Source organism: Oncorhynchus nerka, linkage group LG4 (genome assembly GCF_034236695.1).
Source record: "Oncorhynchus nerka isolate Pitt River linkage group LG4, Oner_Uvic_2.0, whole genome shotgun sequence".
NCBI lineage: Eukaryota > Metazoa > Chordata > Actinopteri > Salmoniformes > Salmonidae > Oncorhynchus > Oncorhynchus nerka.
Window position 1 is genome coordinate 62,877,284 of NC_088399.1, and position 23,093 is coordinate 62,900,376.

A 23,093-nucleotide genomic window follows, 5' to 3' on the forward strand; every position below is an offset into this window, starting at 1 on the left:
GAGGTATTGAATTAATAAAATGGACCAAAACAATTCTCAAGGACGGTCACCCAATGTAGACATCTATGCATTCATTTTTAAGTGGGGGCCTCCCGAGTGGTGCAGCGGTCTAAGGCACTACATCGCAGTGCTTGAGGCATCACTACAGACCCGGACTGTGTGATCGAGAGACCCATGAGGCAGCACACAATTGGCCCAGCGCTGTCCGGGTTAGGGGAAGGTTTGGCCGGCCGCGATTTCCTTGTCCCATCACGCTCTAGCGACTCCTTGTGGCGGGCCGGGCGCCTGCAAGCTGACTTCGGTCGCCAGCTGGACTGTGTTTCCTCCGACACATTGGTGCGGCTGGCTTCCGGGTTAAGTGAGCAGTGTGTCAAGACACAGTCCAGCTCTGTAGGGTCGTGTTTAGGAGGACGCATGGCTCTCAGCCATCGCCTCTCCTGAGTCTGAAGGGGAGTTGCAGATATGGGACAAGACTAGCTACCAATTGGATAACACGAAATTGGGGCGGGGTTAAAAATTTTATTTGTAATTATGGTACCTTGATGTGAACTAGTTGTTAATATTGATGTTTTTGTTTTTGCACCACAGGTTTGTTGGTGTACTTAAAGATTGTAGCTACAACGTGACCCCATTGACAAAGATCAAAACAAGCACTGTATCTTTAGGTCAGGTGACAGGATTCCTGAAAACACCCACACATACGCATCCATAAACTATGCACATGACTATGTATGTGTGCAGTGTAGTACACAAATGCAAGCATTCCCATTTAACCCACTTTTAGAACTCCCGTGACACTGTGATATGATTGAGGCAGCTCTCGATTGGATATTGCAAATTAACCCAATTTCACAACATGCTATTAGGCTCAAGCAAATGTATGCACACGCGCACACACTCATATACTGAATCGACTTGGTCAAGTTTGTGTGGAAGAGGTGGAAAAACCTGATATAGACAACCTAGATGGGAAACTATTGAGAATGGTAGCAGACTGTATTGCCACCCCTGTTTGCCATGTATTTAACCAAAGGAGTGTGTCCATAGGCGAGGAAGGAAGCTAAAGAAATTCCACTACTAAACAATAGTAAAGCCCCCCCCCCCCCCGCCTGTTCTTAGTAAACTGGTGGAGAGAATTGTGTTTGAACAAATACAATGCTATTTTTTAATGACTAACTGCTGACTTTCAGCAGGCATGTAGGGAAGGGCACTGAACTTGTACTGCATACTTTACATGTAACCTTTATTTAACTAGGCAAGTCAGTTCAGAACAAATTCTTAAGATGACTGATGATTGGCTAAAATAAATGGATAATACATACGATGGTAGTTGGAGCTGTATTGTTAGATTTCAGCGCAGCATTTGATGTTATTGATTCTAATTTGTTTTTGGAGAAAAAAAAACTCACTTGTTATGACTTGTTCTGAAATGCATAGGGACGGATCGAAATTTACACAATTACTAAAATGGGGAAGGGTTGAATTAGAGGGTGATTGCCTCTGGAATGTATACACTGTTTGAGTAGGTAAAGTTATGGAGATTGTACTCCTATTAGAAATACGGAGAGAGAGACAGTTCCTCAGTTTAGGGTTCTATAAATGTTGATTGGAGATTAACAATGTCTGCCATTCTGTGCCATGTCACTCAGCTGTGATTATCCAAATAACAGTCCATTTATCCATACAAGATGTGGTCTGGAAATAATAAACATGAATACAAATGGCATCAATACTTAAAACTTCTTATGGCTGCAGGGGCAGTATTGAGTAGCTTGGATGAAAGGTGCCCAGAGGTGCCCAGAGTAAACGGCCTGCTCCTCAGTCCCAGTTGCTAATATATGCATATTATTATTAGTTTTGGATAGAAAACACTCTGAAGTTTCTAAAACTGATTGAATGATGTCTGTGAGTATATCAGAACTCACTCATATGGCAGGCAAAAACCTGAGAAGAAATCCAAACAGGAAATGGGAAATCTGAGGTTGATCGATATTCAACCCAGCCCCTATTGAATACACAGTGGGATATTGGCTATGTTGCACTTCCTAAGGCTTCCGCTAGATGTCAACCGTCTTTAGAAACTTGAATGAGGCTTCTACTGTGTTGTGGAGCCAGATGGGAGCTGTTTGAGTCAGTGGCCTGGCAGAGTGCCAGGTCCTGGTCACGCATTTCACATGATAACGACCTGCGTTCCATGGCTTCTCTACAGATATAGGAATTCTCTGGTTGGAACGTTATTGAAGAGTTATGATAACAACATCCTAAAGATTGATTCTGTACTTATTTTGACAAGTTTCTTCGACCTGTAATATAACTTTTTGAAGTTAACAAAAGTAGCAACTTGGACATAAATAATGGACATTATCGAACTAATCAAGCATTTATTGCGGAACTAGGATTCCAGGGAGTGCATTCTGATGACGATCGTCAAAGGTAAGGGATTATTTATAATGTTATTTCTGATTTCTGTTGACTCCAACATGGCAGATAATTTTATTTTTAATCTGAGCGCCGTCTCAGATTATTGCATGGTTTGCTTTTTCTGTAAAGTTGTTTTGAAATCTGACACAGCAGTTGCATTAAGGAGAGCTATATCTATATTTCCATGTCTAACAATTGTATTTATCGACATTTATAATGAGTATTTCTGTAAAATGACTCTCTGCAATATCACCGGATGTTTTTGGAACTAGTGAACGTAACGCGCCAATGTATACTGAGATTTTTTATATATGAACTTTATCAAACAAAACATACGTGTATTGTGTAACATGAAGTCCTATGAGGGTCATCTGATGATGATCATCAAAGGTTAGTGATTAATTTTATCTCTATTTTTGTGACTCCTCTCTTTGGCTGGAAAAATGGCTGAATTTGTCTGTGAGTTGGTGGTGACCTAACATAGTCGTTTGTGGTGCTTTCGCTGTAAAGCCTATTTGAAATCGGACACTTTGGTGGGATTAACAACAAGATTACATTTAAAACGGTATAAAATACATGTATGTTTGAGGAATTTTAATTATGAGATTTCTGTTGTTTTGAATTTGGCGCCCTGCACTTTCACTGGCTGTTGTCATATCGATCCCGTTAATGGGATTGCAGCGCTAAGAAGTTGTGGCACATTCATTTAACAAGAACAAAACAAAATATACAGCTCTCATCTGTTATAATAATCCAATGACTGAAATGAAAATACAAGTAACTAGCAACATCAGACTAGCCACCTAACAATGTCAGGCGAAAATGTAGACTTACAGTTCTGGTATTCACACACAGTGATGAATAAATTGGCCAGAAAGGAAATTATGTCCAAAACTGGGATTTTGTGTTCACAGCAGTAAGTAGCGAGTTGCACTTGGTAATGAACTTAACACTCTGCCAGTGCGTGATAGCTTTGACACGATCACTGAGATCTTAAAAGGACAGGCTTTCTTATAAGAGTCATGCTTTTTCAATTTCAGTCAAGGGGAGGGTTTAGTGTTAAAAAAAAAAATCAGGTACAGGGGAGGGTCATGTAATTTGTAATTGACGAAATGTCTATATTTCACAGTGTTTTAGAATTCTTTGATTATTAGGCTATATATCGATGTGTGCGATGCCACTGGGCGCGCAATATAAACGTGCCTATAGGCTATTTAGTGTGGTCTCAATCAAAAGATCCATAGCCTATAGTCTACAAAGTGCATGCTCGGAGAAGCGCAGAGAAAAGATAGTAGTTTCTAAGATATCTGCTGGGATGGTGTAAATAACACTAGGCTGCATTACACACTGCAATGGATATTCCAACCCTGAGCCCCGGCCTGCTCTCCTCTTGCTAATCAAAAACGTTTTTGTGTGCTGCCTAACCAATGGCTATGCTGTGTAGGGCTATGGTGGCAGTTCATAAGGAGAGTAAAAAAAAGGTTTAGGCCTAGTCCCAAAAAATGCACGCCTGGACTGTCCTATGTTTTGTTCAGTTTGAGAAGGAGATTGTGATGAGAAGGACCCGGGGGTCAACTTTGATAGATTGCTACTAATATCATTGAATTTATTAAAAACAATATGTTTCTTGCCCATTAGGTATTTATCAGAGTTATTGATCTCACAATAAGCCAGTTTTGAGTAATTAACATTGTCCATAAATGGACAGCTCATGGTGCTGAAAGTAGGGAAATTCGAGTTAGCATAATTCATTTCGACTGCTTCATTTGAATTAGACTTAACAACAAGAGGGCTTTGTGTAATATGATTTAGGCAGCTCTTGATTGGATATTGCAATTCATCCTAATTTCACAAAGATTAAAGACAGATGACTAAAGATAAAGTGCTTGTATATTCTATCATGATCTGGCTCACGTTTCAGCAAACATCTTCAATAACACCAATCAACCTAATCTAAAGAGCAGGGGGAAAGATTGCCATGAAAAAATAAACAATATCAAGTTAACCATTTTTTTTTTTTTAATTGGCAGATTTTTTCCCTTGTGGCCATGTGAGCTAACTATTTTAAAGTGCTCTTCTTTCTCCAGCTGAACAGAACCTGCAGATGGGCAAGTCCTCTTCTCACCGACAACACTGTGTGTTTCTGTTTTGAGCTCTTTCTCAGTGAGTTCTTCCTGACTGTTTCTAGCCCTCTCTTTCTCAGTAATGTATTTTAAAACATATGTCTTGTTTCCAGAAGCCCATCATCACCATGGCGATGTTGACCATAGCCCTACTGCTTTGTGCTGCCTTTTGCGCTGAGTAGTGCACCAGGTAAAACGCACCGCAAGACATATATCCATGCGTACTCCACTTGAGTTGACAAGATATTGACAACTTCGGACAATTGCACTGATGATGTTTTCGTTGTCCAGGTGCCGGGGCCCTACTTTCACTCTCTTTTGTGTGACAGTTCTTGTTTCAGAACCTTCATTGGAGGGAAACATGGAACATCCCCCTTGGTAAGTGTGTGCATATACAGTATGTCGATAGTGTCCAGCGGACATTATTGAAACTTTTAAAACAATGTCTTCCCTCCATGTGTTTCTATGTCATAGAGGATATGGATGATGAGGGAAACACCTTTAAACAGAACCCACCTCTTGGTAAGTCTTGACTAGGTAGACTCCCTTCACTAGATGCTTCCAGTTTTCAGAGTAAAGATGTGTTGTGAGGAGTAAACGTTCAAACAAAGATGTTGCATAAATATTGCTACGACAGTTTTGATTGAATGTACCCCCTCGTGTTTCACTGTAGAGCCCCTTGAGGTGATGGTCGCTGAGCTAACATTGCCTCTGGGTACGTTAGCAGTTCGTAATGTTTGCCAGTGAAACTTACGTCTATAGATTATTTTGTTTGGCCCCAACCAGTGAGTCAGTCAATTAATTTTGTGTCTGTCCTCCCCTCCAGAAAGTGGAGGACAGAGGAGGGCATAGACCAAATACTGATCATGCTGCTACAAGTTCTTCCAGACTGCAGGGACATGGGCTGCAGCTGAGGTACAGTATCATATTGTGTTTACCTTCTACGGTGAATCAAGTTACTGTTTGATTGGATTTGGTTGAGACATTTATTTCGTGCCTGGTTCAGGCTCATGGAATATTGGAGAAAGTGACGCAAAGTCTTTATGAGCATGTTGCCATGGGGATCATCATTTTTAGACTAACTCAAATCACATGTATTTATAAAGCCCTTTTTACACCAGCTGTCAGGGATCCCTCCGGAACTTTCATTACGCACACCTGGCCCCTATTCCCAGTGATTAGTACTTGTATAAGTGTGCCCTTGGTTTACCAGTGTCCTTTTGATTGTTGTTACAATGTCCGTTGGTTTGTGTGGGTACCTGTGCTGTGTGTTCTGGATTTCGTGCCATTGTGGATAGCGCAGATGATTACGGGTCCAGTCCCCTGTGTTAATCATTGTGTGCATGTGTTATTTATTCGAGGTACTCCTCGCTCTTTTGTTTGGGTTTCAACCCTGTGTTTTGTATAGTGTTTGATTGATTGACTTTACACGGCACACTGTAATTTGGGCAAATTAAAAACCCATATTACGCATTCCTGCACCTGTCTCCCGATCAAACATACCAACGTGGCATCAGCAGAAACCCAGCCTAAAACCCCAAACAGCAAGCAATGCAGATGTCACGACTCTCATTTTTACTATAAAATGAATCTGTTCTTGTCCACCTCGCTCTCTAGCGGCACTGTGTGCATTTCGGGGCGAACCTTGCATCGGTGCAAAGCTCTGCCAAGTGCCATTTCTTACAGGAGGTGGTGATGACCAGTACTGGTGATTTCTCCAAAACATGGATTGGAGGAGTTGATGCTGTTCATGTAGAGTACTTATCGATATCTCTAAAGCCAAGACTCATGAAGTCAAGTCTAGGTTTGGAAGCTCTTTGAGGGGCAGATACTGGAGCAAATGCTCAATGAATTATCCACTGGCCTTGTTTTTACTCTATGGGAATGAGTCTGAGACTTGACTGTTCTTCCCCACAGAGTGATGGAGTGATGGCTGTAAATTATATATTTTTATAGACCATTTTGTGACAATTTTCTTGTCAGGATCCTCTTAGGTGTAGAAACCACCACTTTCACAAGCCCTGTGTTATTCAATAGGTGCAAGCTTTCTATCGGTGGAAAGAGGGGATTGAGTTGTGGTAATTCTCTAGCATAAACACACAAGAAACTATTAAAAATGGCGTCAGGTGTGAAGCGCGGGTGCGTCAAGCTACTCTAGGTGTACCAGCATATTTGTTGTGGTGTTGAGAAGGTTTAAATCCTAAGCAACCTGCCTACATGTTGTTTGAAGTACATCAGACCAACATAGCTACATAGCAGGTCAAAGCTGGAAAACCTTGGTAGAGCATGGGTGAAGTTAGGCCTTTTGCATTTTTTAAGAACAACAACAAGAACAACAAGTCAAATTCTTACTTACAATGACGGCATACCCTGACGACGCTGGGGCAATTGTGCGCTGCCCTATGGGACTCCCAATCACAGCCGGATAAGATGCCGCTTGGATTCAAACCAGGTACTGCAGTGATGCCTCTTGCACTGAGATGCAGTGTCTTAGACCACTGCGCCAATCAGGAGCCTTGTGGTACTCGTGAATTTCCTTTCGTTTTCGGCTTCAGACGGACCTAGATAACATGATAATAACAGGCTATATCATTATAATATATCATATTCACAAAACAGAATTGGTTAATTACCATGATCATGTTGAGGTAATTATACTAGCGAGCTGTTCATGGAGGGAATAAGTACCATGCCTGTGAGTACCATGCCATACAATATGGGTCTAATACATGTGGCAGTAATAAGCACATCTTGTACTCACAAACTGAGTTTGGACATTTGTTTGGTTAAAACAGTAGGATAAATACACATGTTGTCCATTCTCGTATTTATCTTTAAATACTGTATGTACAGTTGAAGTCGGATGGATCACCACTTTATTTTAAGAATGTGAAATGTCAGAATAATAGAGAGAATGATTTATCTCAGCTTTTATTTCTTTCATCACATTCCCAGTGGGTCAGCAGTTTACATACCCTCAATTAGAATTTGGTAGCATTGTCTTTAAATTGTTGGGTCAAACGTTTCAGGTAGCCTTCTACAAGCTTCGCACAATAAGTTTGGTGAATTTTGGCCCATTTCTCCTGACAGAGCTGGTGTAACTGAGTCAGGTTTATAGGCGACCTTGCACGCACACACTTTTTTAGTTCTGCACACAAATTTTTGATAGGACTGAGGTCTGGGCTTTGTGATGGCCACTCCAATACCTTGCCTTTGTGGTCCTTAAGCCATTTTGCCACAACTTTGGAAGGTTGCTTGGGGTCATTGTCCATTTGGAAGACGCATTTGCGACCAAGCTTTAACTGATGTCTTGAGATGTTTCTTCAATATATCCACATCATTTTCCTTCCCATTGATGCAATCTATTTTGTACAAGTCCATCCTGCAGCAAAGCACCCCCACAACATGATGCTGCCACCCTGTGCTTCACGGTTGGTATGGTGTTCTTCGGCTTCCAAGTCTCCCCATTTTTCCTACAAATATGACGATGGTCATTATGGCCAAACAGTTCTATTTTGGTTTCATCAGACCAGAGGACATTTCTCCAAAAAGTACGATCTTTGTCCCCATGTGCAGTTGCAACCCATAGTCTGGCTTTTTTATGGCGGTATTGGAGCAGTGGCTTCTTCCTTCCTGAGCGGCCTTTCAAGTTGTGTCGATATAGGACTAGTTTTACTGTGGATATAGATACTTTTGTACCTGTTTCCTCCAGCATCTTCACAAGGTCCTTTGCTGTTGTTCTGGGATTGATTTGCACTTTTCGCACCAAAGTACGTTCATATCTAGGAGACAGAACAAGTCTCCTTCCTGAGCGGTATGATGGCTGCGTGATCCCATGGTGTTTATACTTGCATACTATTATTTGTACAGATGAACGTGGTACCTTCAGGCACTTGGAAATTGCTCCCAAGGATGAACCAGACATGTGGAGGTCTACAGTTTTTTTCTGAGGTCTTGGCTGATTTCTTTTGATTTTCCCATGATGTCAAGCAAAGAGGCACTGAGTTTGAAGGCAGGCCTTGAAATACATCCACATGTACACACCCAATTGACTCAAATTATGTCAATTAGCCTATAAGAAGCTTCTAAAGCCATGACATCATTTTCTGGAATTTTCCAAGCTGTTTAAAGGCACAGTCAACTTAGTGTATGTAAACTTCTGACCCACTGGAATTGTGATACAGTGAATTATAAGTGAAATAATCTGTAAACAATTGTTGGAAAAATGACTTGTGTCATGCACAAAGTAGATGTCCTTACCAACTTGCCAAAACTATAGTTTGTTAACAAGAAATGTGTGGAGTGGTTGAAAAACGAGATTTAATGACTCCAACCTAAGTGTATGTAAACTTCCGACTTCAACTGTATATACCTAGTGAGAGTTTGGAAACGTAAAGCTACATTCTGGGATTCGAAAAACAACTAAATGTTCGCCCAACTTCTTGGTATACAGGGAAGGGAAATGTAACACCACTCAAATTCATAGATTGTGCTCTAGATGCAAAGACTGACAGTCTATGTCATCCACATGATAGTTTTGAACAGATTTTAAAGATGTTTACGTTCTTGTTTGTCCAGTAATAAAAACCTTTTGTGTCATTATGGAGAATAATTTATGAATTTTATTCTTCAAGAATAAATGCAAGGTTATTAGAATTTTGTGATTTTCTATTTGTTCTTGTCACGACTTCCGCCGGAGTCGGTTCCTCTCCTTGTTCGGGCAGCGTTCAGCGGTCGACGTCACCGGCTTTCTAGCCGTCGCCAATCCACCTTTCATTTTTCCATTTGTCTTGTCTTGTTTTCCTACACACCTGGTTTCAATTCCCTCAGTATTAGAAGTGTGTCACGTTCGTCATAACGAGGAGACCAAGGTGCAGCGTGAGATGAATACATTCTTCTTTTATTAAAACTAACAAAATAACAAAACCACAGTGAAGCTATAAACAAGAGTGCTGACATGCAACTACACATGGACAATAACCCACAAAACCAAAATGGAAAATGGCAACCCAAATAAGATCCCCAATCAGAGACAACGATAAACAGCTGTCTCTGATTGGGAACCAATTCAGGCCCCCATAGACCTACATTTACCTAGACAATACCAAAACCCCATAGATATACAAAAAACCCTAGACAAGACAAAAACACACATACCACCCTCGTCACACCCTGACCTAACCAAACTAAGAAAGAAAACAAAGATAACTAAGGTGCGGGCTCCCGGCCGCAAACCTAAACCGATATGGGAGGGTCTGGGTGGGCATCTAACCTCAGTTGCGGCTCTGGTTCTGGATGCCACCCCCCTTCTTTACTCTGAGTCCGCTCTTGTAGCACAGACCTGTGGATCATCGTCGGAGGCTCTGGACTGCGGATCCTCGCTGTAGGCCCCGGGCTGGAGACCCTCGCTGCGTGGATCATCGCCGGATGTTCTGGACTGGGGACCATCGCTGAAGACCGTCGCTGGAGACCCCGGATGGGGGACCGTCGCTGGAGACCCCGGACTGGGGACCGTCGCTGGAGACCCCGGACGGAGGACCGTCGCTGGAGACCGTCGCTGCAGACCCCGGACGGGGGACCGTCGCTGGAGACCGTCGCTGGAGACCTCGGACGGGGGACCGTCGCTGGAGACCCCGGACTGGGGACCGTCGTTGGAGGTTCCGGACTGTGGCCCATCGTTGGAGACCCCGGACTGGGGACCGTCGTTGGAGGTTCCAGACTGTGGCCCGTCGTTGGAGGTTCCGGACTGTGGCCCATCGTTGGAGGTTCCGGACTGTGGCCCGTTGTTGGAGGTTCCAGACTGTGGTCCGTCGTTGGAAGTTCCGGTCTGTGAACTGTCACCGGACGCTCTGGACTGGGTACTGTCGCCAGACGCTTTGGACTGGGTACTGTCGCTGGACGCTCTGGACTGCCGAGGCGCACTGTAGGCCTGGTGCATGGTGCTGGCACTGGTGGTACCGGGCTGGTGACACGCACCTCAGGAAGTGTCATACATTGTGTACTGGTATGCGTAAATAGTTAGTTTTACTCTGTTCACTCTTTGTTACATGACCTTTGTTTAGTTCAGGCCCCACGGTAAGCACGAGGAGTTGGCTCAGGTCTCCTTTTTTATTTTATTTATTGGGGCTGCCTCTCGGGCTTCCGTGCTAGCCGTGTATCCTCATATCGTTGCGGTTCCTCTATTCTCCGGTATTTCTCCTCCTTAGAACAGCGATACTCCCCAGGCTGTGTCCAGGTTCCTGCTCCATCTAGTATTTCCTCCAATGTACAGGATCCTTTTCCGTCCAAAATCTCTTCCCAAGTCCATAACGTCTGCTCCTCCTTTTCACGCTGCTTGGTCCTGTTATGGTGGGTTATTCTGTCATGTTCGTCGTAACCAAGGCGCAGCGTGAGATGAATACATTCTTATTTTATTAAAACGAAGAACACTAAACAAACTAACAAAATAACAACACGAACATGAAGCTATAAACACGAGTGCTGACATGCAACTACACATGGACAATAACCCACAAAACCAAAATGGAAAATGACGACCTAAATAGGATCCCCAATCAGAGACAACGATAAACAGCTGTCTCTGATTGGGAACCAATTCAGGCCCCCATAGACCTACATTTACCTAGACAATACCAAAACCCCATAGATATACAAAAAACCGTAGACAAGACAAAAACACACAAACCACCCTCGTCACACCCTGACCTAACCAAAATAATAAAGAAAACAAAGATAACTAACGTCAGGGCGTGACAACGTGTATATAACCCTCTGCCCCCCCCATGTCTGTGTGTGGAATTGTTTGTTGTTTCGTGTATGTGCACGCTAGACTGGTTTGCGCTGGGTTATGTCAATCCATATTATGTTTAGTGTTCTTAGTGCCGTGAGTGTTTTGTTCGCTGAAATAAAAGGCTCCTTTGGCTACCCAACTTCTGCTCTCCTGCGCCTGACTCCCTTACAGCCAGATACGTAAGGGGAACCTACTGAAGAGATGAGTCTTCAATAAAGACTTAAAGGTCGAGACCGAGTCTGCGTCTCTCACATCGATAGGCAGACCATTCCATAAAAATGTAGCTTTATAGGAGAAAGCCCAGCTGTTTGCTTAGAAATTCTGGGTACAATTAAGGAGGCCTGCGTCTTGTGACCACATGTAGGTATCTACAGCAGGATCAAATCAGAGAGATAGGTAGGAGCAAGCCCATGTAATGCTTTGCAGGTTAGTAGTAAAACCTTGAAATCAGCCATAGCCTTAAGAGGAAGCCAGTGTAGAGAGGCTAACACTGGAGTAATATGATCAAATGTTTTGGTTGCAGTCAAGATTCTAGCAGCCTTATATAGTTTATTTAGTGCTCTATCTGGGTAGCCAGAAAGTAGAGCATTGCAATAGCCTAATGTAGAAGTGACAAAAGCATGGATTAGCTTTTCTGCATAATTTTTGGACAAAACATTTCTGATTTTTGCAGTGTTATGAAGAAGCTGTCCTTGAAATATTCTTGATATGTTTGTCAAAAGAGAGATTAAGACAACTGTACAACCATCAATATTAATTGTCAGATCCAACAGAAGATCTCTTGGTTTCTTGGGACCATCTCTGTTTTGTCAGAGTTTAAAAGTAAAACATATACCGCCATCCACATCCTTATTTCTGAAACACAGGCTTCCAGGGTGGGTAATTTTGGGGCTTAACCATGTTGCGACAGCTGTGTATCATCCGCGTAGCAGTCAAAGTTAACATTGTTTCCGAATGACATCACAAAGAGGTAAAATATATAGTGAAAACAATAGCGGTCCTAAAAAGGAACCCTGAGGAACACCGAAATGTATAATTGATTTGTCAGAGGCCTAACCATCCACAGAGATGAACTGATCGCCTTTCCGACAGATAACATCTAAACCAGGCCAGAACTTGTCCGTGTAGACCAATTAGGGTTTCCAATCTCTCCATAAGAGTGTGGTGATCAATGGTGTCAAAAGCAGTACGAGGACAGATGCAGAGCCTTGGTATGACACCATTAAAATATAATTTACCACCTTCACAAGTGCAGTCTCAGTGCTTTGATGGGGTCTAAAACCAGACTGAAGCATTTCGTATTCACTATTTGTCTTCAGGAAGGCAGTGAGTTGCTGTGCAACATCTTTTTCTCAAATCTTTGAGAGGAATGGGAGATTCCATATGGGCCGATAGTTTTTTATGTTTTCTGGGTCAGGTTTGGCTTTTTCAAGAGGGGCTTTATTACTGCCACTTTTAGTGACTTTGGTACACTTCCGGTGGATAGGGAGCCATTTATAATGCTCAACATAGGAGGGCCAAGCACAGGAAGCAGCTCTTTCAGTAGTTTAGTTGGAATAGGGTCCAGTATGCAGCTTGAAGGTTTAGAGGCCATGACTATGTTCATGAATGTGTCAAGAGATATAGGATTTAAAAACTTGAGTGTCTACATTGATCCTAGGTCCTGGAGGTGTGGTGCAGACTCAGGACGACTGAGCGTTGGAGAAATACACAGATTTAAAGAGGAGTCCATAATTTTCTTTCAAGTGATCATGAATTCATCACCGCTGTAGTGAAAGCCATCCTCTCTTGGGGAATGCTGCTTTTTAGTTAGCTTTGCAACAGTATCAAAAATAAATGTTGGATTGTTCTTATTCTCCTGAATTATGTTGGAAAAATAGGATGATCGAGCAACAGTGAGGTCTCTTCCATATTGCATGATACTGTCTTTCCAAGCCAGTCGGAAGACTTCCAGTTTGATGGAGTGCCATTTCCGTTACAATTTTCTGGAAGCTTACTTCAGGGCTCGGTATTTTCTGTATACCAGGGAGCTAGTTTCTTGTGACAAATGTTTTTTTTAGGGGTGCGACTGCATCTAGGGTACTACAAAAGGTTACTGTTAATGGGATTTATCTGTTAATTGAATGATTAGAATATTCCACCCTGAAACCATACAATTGTATGGAATTGATAAGAATGTATAAAATTATAATCAATAAATGTGTAGTTCTAGTCAGAATTAGGGTAAAACAATATGGCTGATGTTTATGTCTTTATGGTATTTTATACACAGACTGTCTGAGCAAAATTTGGCGCCGACCTGACTAGAGATTTGGGAGAGAACGGGGAGTACGTCTCAAGGTCAAGGTCTCCCTGATCTCTGTCGGCTGGGTAGTGAGACAGTATGTGCGTAGGATATCTTCTGTTTGTGTGTATGTATGTGCGTAGGATATCTACTGTTTGTGTGGAAGTATGTATGTAGGATGCCTACTATTTGTGTGTGTGTATGTATGTAGGATGCCTACTGTTTGTGTGTATGTATGTGCGTAGGATGCCTACTGTTTGTGTGTATATATGTATGTAGGATGCCTACTGTTTGTGTGTATGTATGTGCGTAGGATGCCTACTGTTTGTGTGTATGTATGTGCGTAGGATATCTTCTGTTTGTGTGTATGTATGTGCGTAGAATACCTACTGTTTGTGTGGAAGTATGTGCGTAGGATATCTACTGTTTGTGTGGAAGTATGTGCGTAGGATACCTACTGTTTGTGTGGAAGTATGTGTGTAGGATACCTACTGTTTGTGTGGAAGTATGTGTGTAGGATATCTTCTGTTTGTGTGTATGTATGTGCGTAGAATACCTACTGTTTGTGTGGAAGTATGTGCGTAGGATATCTACTGTTTGTGTGGAAGTATGTGTGTAGGATATCTACTGTTTGTGTGGAAGTATGTGCGTAGGATATCTACTGTTTGTGTGGAAGTATGTGCGTAGGATATCCACTGTTTGTGTGGAAGTATGTGCTTAGGATATCTACTGTTTGTGTGGAAGTATGTGTGTAGGATACCTACTGTTTGTGTGGAAGTATGTGCGTAGGATACCTACTGTTTGTGTGGAAGTATGTGCGTAGGATACCTACTGTTTGTGTGGAAGTATGTGTGCAGCTATAAAATTATTATCATTGGGATAGATAATTCTCGTGACAGTTACATTTAATTCGTCAGTCAGGTGGTTAACCAATTTTTGTACTCCGACATCCTTGGGTAGGTGGAGGGAGTCTGGAAGTGCATCTAGGAATCTTTGGGTTGTCCGAGAATTTATAGTACGGCTTTTGATGATCCTTGAACATTGAGTAAACTCTGAGATCCTGACAGTACCTTTAAGAATCCTGTTACAATTATGGCAGTATCATTCACGTTTAATAGTGACTCAAAAGAGAAAACACAATGTCTACTCCCGTTTTATTGACAATAAACAACAAAAGCATCACTCAACATATATGAACAACCACTAACTCAAAGTTACAGTTGACAGAAACAACTCATGACTTTACCATAAAGACTGTTCAGTTGGGTGTTGGCACTATGGAGTATCATTGTTGGTTTCAGTTCTGGATTTCACACATTCTTTTGGAGCACACCAAGGGAAAGCTGCTTCCACAGTTTATATCGTTCCAGCCATATTTACCTTAAAAGGAAACACGCCACAGAAATTACCTCTCAAATAATCTCAGGTGTTCACACAACAATAGAATAGTGTGTTTGCGGTGTGTGTGTGTGTGTGTGTGTTTCAGCTTTATTTGATGAATGGATCAGTGAATGATACTGGGCCTACTGTACCTTCCCAGTTAATCACTATACATGGCTCTCTGCCACCGCTATTATTGGGCTCTCCTTTCTTCCAGTTCTGGTAATCAAATTCAGAGCCGTCACTCCAAAACCATAGTCTGTCCTGTGGGGAAGAAGTGTGGTCTCAGTATCCCATGTTATCATTATAATAGTATGCCAATAGATACTGCAGTGACCTTTTTGTTGTTGTTGAGTACATCTATAAGATCTTCCAAACCGAGATCTGACTTTATCAGTGACCCTTGAGATATTGATGAGTTTACCAAAGATATTACTGATCTGTGAGTATACTCCACCTGAACAGCATCAAATCCTCCGATCCAGGTAGTTGAGAAACCGCCAGTCTTGCTCTCCACCACTTCCTGTAGAAATTGATACTCCGCAGAGCTGTGCACAGACGCCAGGTTTGCTCCAAGGGACACACAATGGCGCTACAGTGAGAGGTAGACAGGGACAAAGACATTTCATAATGTAAGTATTAGTCAGCAGTCCAGTCTGTGATAACTTATCTTCTGGACTCTCACAATCAAATATTGTCCATCGCAATTAATGCTCCTTTAACAAAATGCTCTAGGAGATATTAGATTATCTCTGTCTTAACCAATGTCATGTAGGTTCCAATATACAGTAGGCCTTAATTAACATACATATATTTATAAATATGCCACGCTTTAAGGGTAACCTCAAACCAAATAAGCGAGATGATTTTGATTGAACTTTCCCTTTAATTCACAGTAGAGAGTAACCATAATACCTCTGCTAGGGGCCATGACCTTGCAGTCTCGACGAACATGAAGCAGCGCGATCCAAATTGTAACCAGCCTGTGGGGCATTGGTTCCTGTTCTCTGCTGCCACTACTCCCTCCTCTTCTCCCTTAGCTCCTGGAAGAAGGACACAGGCAGGAATTCAAATGGACAAATCATAGCAATGTTGTTCACAAACAACCGCCCCTGCACACAACTGTTATTCTGATTAGTAGAATCATCAACCTGTGAGAGGTGTCTACCTAGGAGTACTGCGGATGAATCTACTGACATACGTTTCATGGACAGAGATTAAAAGCTATAATTACCCAGAAGCAAAGCCTGCTCAAAGTCCTGGAACAGTTCTAAAACTGGAACACAAAAAAGAGGGAAGGTAGGGCCTCAGCACCTGGACAACAACAACATCAACTAGCTGGAGTTACAGGGATCGACAGGAAAGGAGTGTTTTGTAAAGAATGCTGTAAAGTGTGAACTAAAGTGTATATTCTTGGTTTGCTGTGTGTCCTACCTGTTGCACCATTCAGAGCAACGGCAGCACAGAGCAGCAGAGATATGGTCAACATTGCCATGGTGGTGATGATGGTCTCCTATAAACAAGGTACTAGAACAATCAGAGGGCAATAATGCTAGAAACAGCCAGAATTCTCTGAAAAACAGCATAACAGCAAATTAAACAGTTTATTACTTAATGTACATGAATTGAGGACTTACCTGTTAATGTGAATCACTGGTAAGTTCTGCAGGTTCTGTTCATCCGGAGAAAGAGGAGCACTTTTACACTGTCAGCTACAAATAAATAGCAATTTCAAACAATTGTTAGCTGGTAATGGTGTTCCATAGAGCTGATTTGAGGCGTGTTCAAATTCCAGATATGAATGGCTTTTCATGGCAATGTCCTTTGGAATGTTTACCTATCGTGTGAGCTATTAAAGATTATCAAACAAATTAATGGTTACCTAGTAAATGGTTTTCCATGGAACTAGTATCCTGTTGAATAAAGTTCAAATGCCATATCCATGATAATGTTATTGGGAATAGTGTTGCATCCAGGGTTGGGGCCAACTAAAATAGAAATTCTTGACATCAAATAAAATCAAGTCAAATTTGATTGGTCACATACACATATTTAGCAGATGTTATTGCGGGTGTATTGAAATGCTTGTGGTCCTAGCTCCAACAGTACAGTAATAAACTAACAATTCACAATAATACACACAAATCTAAAAGTAAAAGAATGGATTCAAGAAATATCTAAATATTAGGATGAGTGGCATTGACTAAAATATGGTAGAATAGAATACAGTATATAGATATGAAATGAGTAAAACAGTATGTAAACATTATTAAAGTGACTAGTGTTCCATTATTAAAGTGACCAGTGATTCCATGTCTATGTACATAGGGCAGCAGCCTCTAAGGTGCAGGGTTGAGTAACCGGGTGGTGGCCTTGGGACGTGGTGGCCCTGTTCCCTGATTTAAGAGGTGATGACCACCACTCCACTACCATTGTCAACTCTCTCCTGACGTGAACTGAAGCCTCATGTTCCCACTGATCCACTGGCAAATTGAATGTTTCCCCTCCAAGTACTGTGAGGACCCCAATCTGTTCTCTCATTCCTGTATGTAGAGTCAATCACAAACACAATCACATGATGACACATCAATGATTTTACTCCTTTCTTGGACTAACTCATTCTTAGCTCTTTTGTCTAACTGTATAGTGTGTTGTGTAATTGTTTTTTGTCTTCCCAGTCAAACACTGTCCTGCAGTGGTCAAGCCTCTGAACACCTCAACTCACGCCTCATATCCTCATCCAATCACTGCTGTGATCCCTTCCCAACACTGTGTAAGTAACTCATAATATTGTCATTTAAATGTCTTTATTAAACTCTTTAGGTTAAAATAGTTAGTCTTTGATGATTTTTGAAACACACTTTGTCGTCTCCGTGCGTTCCGCGCCTATACCCTGGGTCTCCCATCCTCCTCAATTTTTCAAGTCCCCAGCCTCCACTGGCCCAGTAATATGGTCAAGTGCCACAAAAAGGAAAATTACAGTTGGCCCAGAACAAAGCAGCTGGCCCTTAAAGCTCACATTAATAATATGCATGTCAATCTCTCTTGGCGCAAAGAAGAGGAAAGATTGACTTCATCACTACTTGTATTTGTGAGAAGTATTGACATGTTGAAAGCACTAAGCTGTCTGTTTAAATGACTGGCACACAGCTCAGACACCCATGCATACCCCACAAGATATTCCACCAGAGGTCTCTTCACAGTCCCCAAGTCCAGAACAGACTACCCGAAACACACAGTACTATATAGAGCCATGACTACATGCAACTCTATTCCACATCAAGTAACTCATACAAGCAGTAAAATCAGCTAAAAAGACAGTTAAAACGACACCTTATGGAACAGTGCGGGCTGTGAGGAGACACACACACAGGCACAGACACACGCATAAGCACACACACTCTACCCATGTACATATGGATTTTGTGTTGTAGATATGTTGCAGTAGAGTAGTGTGTAACAATGTGTTGTGAAATGTAATGTTTTATTGTATGTAATTGCCTTAATGTTGCTGGACACTTGGAAGAGTAGCTGCTGCCTTGACATAATAAAATAATAAATACAAATACAAGGCACAGCACGCATTGGTCAACCTCCATCGGAATTAGCATCCCCACACTGGAGAGGTAACTGACCGCACATTGAACACATGGGACATAGCAGAGGAGAAGATCCTACTCTTCGTAACTGACAACGGGGCGAACATGGTCAAGGCTATTACAGTATAGACAAGAGAATACCTGTGATCAACAACAACCAGAACTGGCCTTAGCTTTGAACGGTGCGGCAGAAATGTCTGAATCTGAGTCGGACACCGACGATTATTCTTATAAGGCTAGGCACCACAGCCTCATTTTTCTCCCCTTTACCAGTTGGATGTAGACACAAATATCATACTTTATTGTATTGCAATGTTTCTGAAATATATTTTAAAAATATGCAAATATAGTAATATCTCGTTAAATATGTGCATATTGTCATATCGCGCAAATCCATTTTTCTTGACACTGGATGAAGTCAAGTCTATATTTTGGTTTCATTTTGTTAAGACACTCCAGGACCGGACTTGTCCAGAGAAGATTGCGGAGAAATACCTTTTTTCATCATTCTATCTGTTAAATACTAAAGACATGCACGTGAATAGCATTTTTGGTGCATTCCCCCCCCCCCTCCTTTCTGGGCAAATCTGGAGAATCTAAGTATCTGTATCTAAGGATAACCAAACAAAGTGGGGTATGTAGTATGGTAAACTAAATAACATTTACATGAGACTTCAGAAGACAGCAGAGGGAGCACGCCAGCATCCACATCGACAGGACCGCAGTGAAGAAGGTGAAAAGCTTCAATTTCCTCAACGTACACATCACTGACAAGACAGTGTGGTGAAGAAGGTGCAACAACAGCGCCTCTTCAACCTCGGGAGGCTGAAGAAATTACATTTGTCTTGGCACCTAAGACCCTCACAAACTTTTACAGATGCACAATTGATGGTATCCTGACGGCTTGTATCACCGCCTGGTACGGCAACTGCACCGCCCACGCGTCACTGGGTGCACACTGCATGCCCTCCAGGATACCTACAGCACTCGATGTCACAGGAAGGCCAAAAAGTTCATCAAGGACATCAACCACCCAAGCCACAGCCTGTTCACCCCGCTATCAGCCAGAAGGCGAGGTCAGTACAGGTGCATCAAAGCTGGGACCGAGAGGCTGAAAAACAGCTTCTATCTCAAGGCCATCAGACTGTTAAATAGCCTTCACTAGCCGGCTACCACCCGGTTACTCAACCCTGCACCTTAGAGGCTGCTGCCCTATGTACATAGACATGGAATCACTGGTCACTTTAATAATGTTTACATACTGTTTTACTCATTTCATATCTATATACTGTATTCTATTCTACTGTATTTTAGTCAATGCCACTCATCCTAATATTTAGATATTTCTTGAATCCATTCTTTTACTTTTAGATTTGTGTGTATTATTGTGAATTGTTAGTTTATTACTGTACTGTTGGAGCTAGGACCACAAGCATTTCAATACACCCGCAATAACATCTGCTAAATATGTGTATGTGACCAATCAAATTTGACTTGATTTTATTTGATGTCAAGAATTTCTATTTTAGTTGGCCCCAACCCTGGATGCAACACTATTCCCAATAACATTATCATGGATATGGCATTTGAACTTTATTCAACAGGATACTAGTTCCATGGAAAACCATTTACTAGGTAACCATTAATTTGTTTGATAATCTTTAATAGCTCACACGATAGGTAAACATTCCAAAGGACATTGCCATGAAAAGCCATTCATATCTGGAATTTGAACACGCCTCAAATCAGCTCTATGGAACACCATTACCAGCTAACAATTGTTTGAAATTGCTATTTATTTGTAGCTGACAGTGTAAAAGTGCTCCTCTTTCTCCGGATGAACAGAACCTGCAGAACTTACCAGTGATTCACATTAACAGGTAAGTCCTCAATTCATGTACATTAAGTAATAAACTGTTTAATTTGCTGTTATGCTGTTTTTCAGAGAATTCTGGCTGTTTCTAGCATTATTGCCCTCTGATTGTTCTAGTACCTTGTTTATAGGAGACCATCATCACCACCATGGCAATGTTGACCATATCTCTGCTGCTCTGTGCTGCCGTTGCTCTGAATGGTGCAACAGGTAGGACAAGAATATACACTTTGGTTCACACTTTACAGCATTTTTTACAAAACACTCCTTTCCTGTCGATCCCTGTAACTCCAGCTAGTTGATGTTGTTGTTGTCCAGGTGCTGAGGCCCTACCTTCACATTTTTTTGTGTACCAGTTCTTGTTTCAGAACCTTTGCTGGAGAAAAACACTGAGAAAAGTGTGTGCCTAGTTAGTTGCACTTGTTTTGAATTTGGCCAGTACGATAGTAACTTTTTCACACTACTGAGTCGAGTCGGACTGCACTGGGCTGGCCTGGTTACGAATCCACCGTAGTTGCTGGAACTGTGCTGGGAAAGGCAATGTGAAAATAAAATATCTGAGCCAGCACATGACAGTTCGGGTTGGCAAAGGGTATAGAACTGTCCCATGAACTTTGCAAAGGCAGCGTTGATTTCATGTGTTTTCTTGTCTTTAACATCCTCTATAGAGTCCCTTGAAAAGACAATTGACTTTGAGCAGGCTTTGCATATTGGTAATTGTAGTTTTTAATCTCTGTCCATGAAACGTATGTCAGTAGATTCATCCGCAGTACTACTAGGTAGACACCTCTCACAGGTTGATGATTCTACTAATCAGAATAACAGTTGTGTACAGGGGCGGTTGTTTGTGAACAACATTGCTATGATTTGTCCATTTGAATTCCTGCCTGTCTGTCCTTCTTCCAGGAGCTAAGGGAGAAGAGGAGGGAGTAGTGGCAGCAGAGAACAGGAACCAATGCCCCACAGGCTGGTTCCAATTTGGATCGCGCTGCTTCATGTTCGTCGAGACTGCAAGGTCATGGCCCCTAGCAGAGGTATTATGGTTACTCTCTACTGTGAATTAAAGGGAAAGTTCGATCAAAATCATCTCGCTTATTTGGTTTGAGGTTACCCTTAAAGTTGATTTGGCCTCATTTTTTTTTATAGGCAACGCACGTGTCATGTAAAAATATTGAACCTCCCCTTGAAGTTATTGTTTCATTGGAATTTTCTTTAAGCGTGGCATATTGATTGATATATTTATGCTAATTAAGGCCTACTGTATATTGGAATCTATAGGACATTGGTTAAGACAGAGATAATCTAATATATCTCCTAGAGCATTTTTTTAAAGGAGCATTAATTTGCGATGGACAATATTTGATTGTGAGAGTCCAGAAGATAAGTTATCACAGACTGGATTACTGACTAATACTTACATTACGAAATGTCTTTGTCCCTGTCTATCTCTCACTGTAGCGCCACTGTGTGTCCCTTGGAGCAAACCTGGCATCTGTGCACAGCTCTGCGGAGTATCAATTTCTACAGGCAATTGCGGGGTGCAAGACTGGCGGTTTATCAACTCCCTGGATCGGAGGATTTGATGCTGTTCAGGTGGAGTATACTCACAGATCAGTAATATCTTTGGTAAACTCATCAATATCTCAAGGGTCACTGATAAAGTCAGATCTCGGTTTGGAAGATCTTATAGATGTACTCAACAACAACAAAAAGGTCACTGCAGTATCTATTGGCATACTATTATAATAATAACATGGGATTTATTTGATACTGAGACCTCACTTCTTCCCCACAGGACAGACTATGGTTTTGGAGTGACGGCTCTGAATTTGATTACCAGAACTGGAAGAAAGGAGAGCCCAATAATAGAGGTGGCAGAGAGCCATGTTTAGTGATTAACTGGGAAGGTACAGTAGGCCCAGTATCATTCACTGATCCATTCATCAAATAAAGCTGACACACACACACACACACACACCGAAAACACACTATACTATTGTTGTGTGAACACCTGAGATTATTTGAGAGGTCATTTCTGTGCCGTGTTTCCTTTTAAGGTAAATATGGCTGGAACGATATAAACTGCGGCAACAGATTTCCCTCGGTGTGCTCCAAAAGAATGTGTGAAATCCAGAACTGAAACCAACAATGATACTCCATAGTGCCAACATCCAACTGAACAGTCTTTATGGTAAAGTCAAATATTCAGTAAAGATTATTTGTACTTGTTTTGTTGTTTATTGTCAATAAAACGGGAGTAGACATTGTGTTTTCTCTTAAGAGTCATTATTAAACATGAATGATACTGCCATAATTGTAACAGGATTCTTAAAGGTACAGTCTAGGATATCAGAGTTTGATCAAAGAATCATACAAACCATTTCAGTATAAATTCCAGGTGAGATAGCCACCAGCTAGCTATTAGTAGCTGCACGTCAACCAGTAGCTGCACGTCAGGACAACCAACTTCAGCAGTTTGCATGAAAAGAGTAGAAACATAGCAACCATAGCAACCTCAAATGAGTTTCAAAAAAAGAGAAGAAGCACTGGTTAATTCATTCCTCCAGTCTGAAAATTCCACGAGACTGAGATGAGCCAGCCTTCAGAAAATTCAACCGAACAC

At 41.7% G+C, this 23,093-nt stretch overlaps 2 protein-coding genes across 3 annotated transcripts; one reads left to right on the plus strand and one right to left on the minus strand.

Moving 5' to 3' along the window:
- Positions 1-14,755: 14,755 nt before the first annotated feature.
- On the minus strand, positions 14,756-16,825 carry LOC115129002 (ladderlectin). 2 transcript variants are annotated; one of them, XM_029659142.1, is made up of 7 exons: positions 16,636-16,825; positions 16,433-16,511; positions 16,233-16,274; positions 15,914-16,041; positions 15,456-15,590; positions 15,151-15,262; positions 14,756-14,998 (listed from the first exon to the last, which is right to left on the minus strand). In XM_029659142.1, exons 2-7 carry the CDS (start codon positions 16,491-16,493, stop codon positions 14,916-14,918), a joined length of 561 nt encoding a protein of 186 aa, XP_029515002.1. In that variant the 5' UTR covers positions 16,494-16,511; positions 16,636-16,825; the 3' UTR covers positions 14,756-14,915. The 2 variants fall into 2 exon arrangements, with proteins under 2 accessions (XP_029515002.1, XP_029515003.1); XM_029659143.2 differs by lacking the exon at positions 16,233-16,274 and having other exon boundaries at positions 16,636-16,823.
- A 3,475-nt stretch (positions 16,826-20,300) lies between these two features.
- Positions 20,301-22,737, plus strand: LOC115129003 (ladderlectin-like). The gene is made up of 6 exons (XM_029659144.2): positions 20,301-20,477; positions 20,602-20,680; positions 21,377-21,504; positions 21,929-22,063; positions 22,266-22,377; positions 22,528-22,737. Exons 2-6 carry the CDS (start codon positions 20,620-20,622, stop codon positions 22,608-22,610), a joined length of 519 nt encoding a protein of 172 aa, XP_029515004.1. The 5' UTR covers positions 20,301-20,477; positions 20,602-20,619; the 3' UTR covers positions 22,611-22,737.
- The last annotated feature ends 356 nt before the right edge of the window (positions 22,738-23,093 follow it).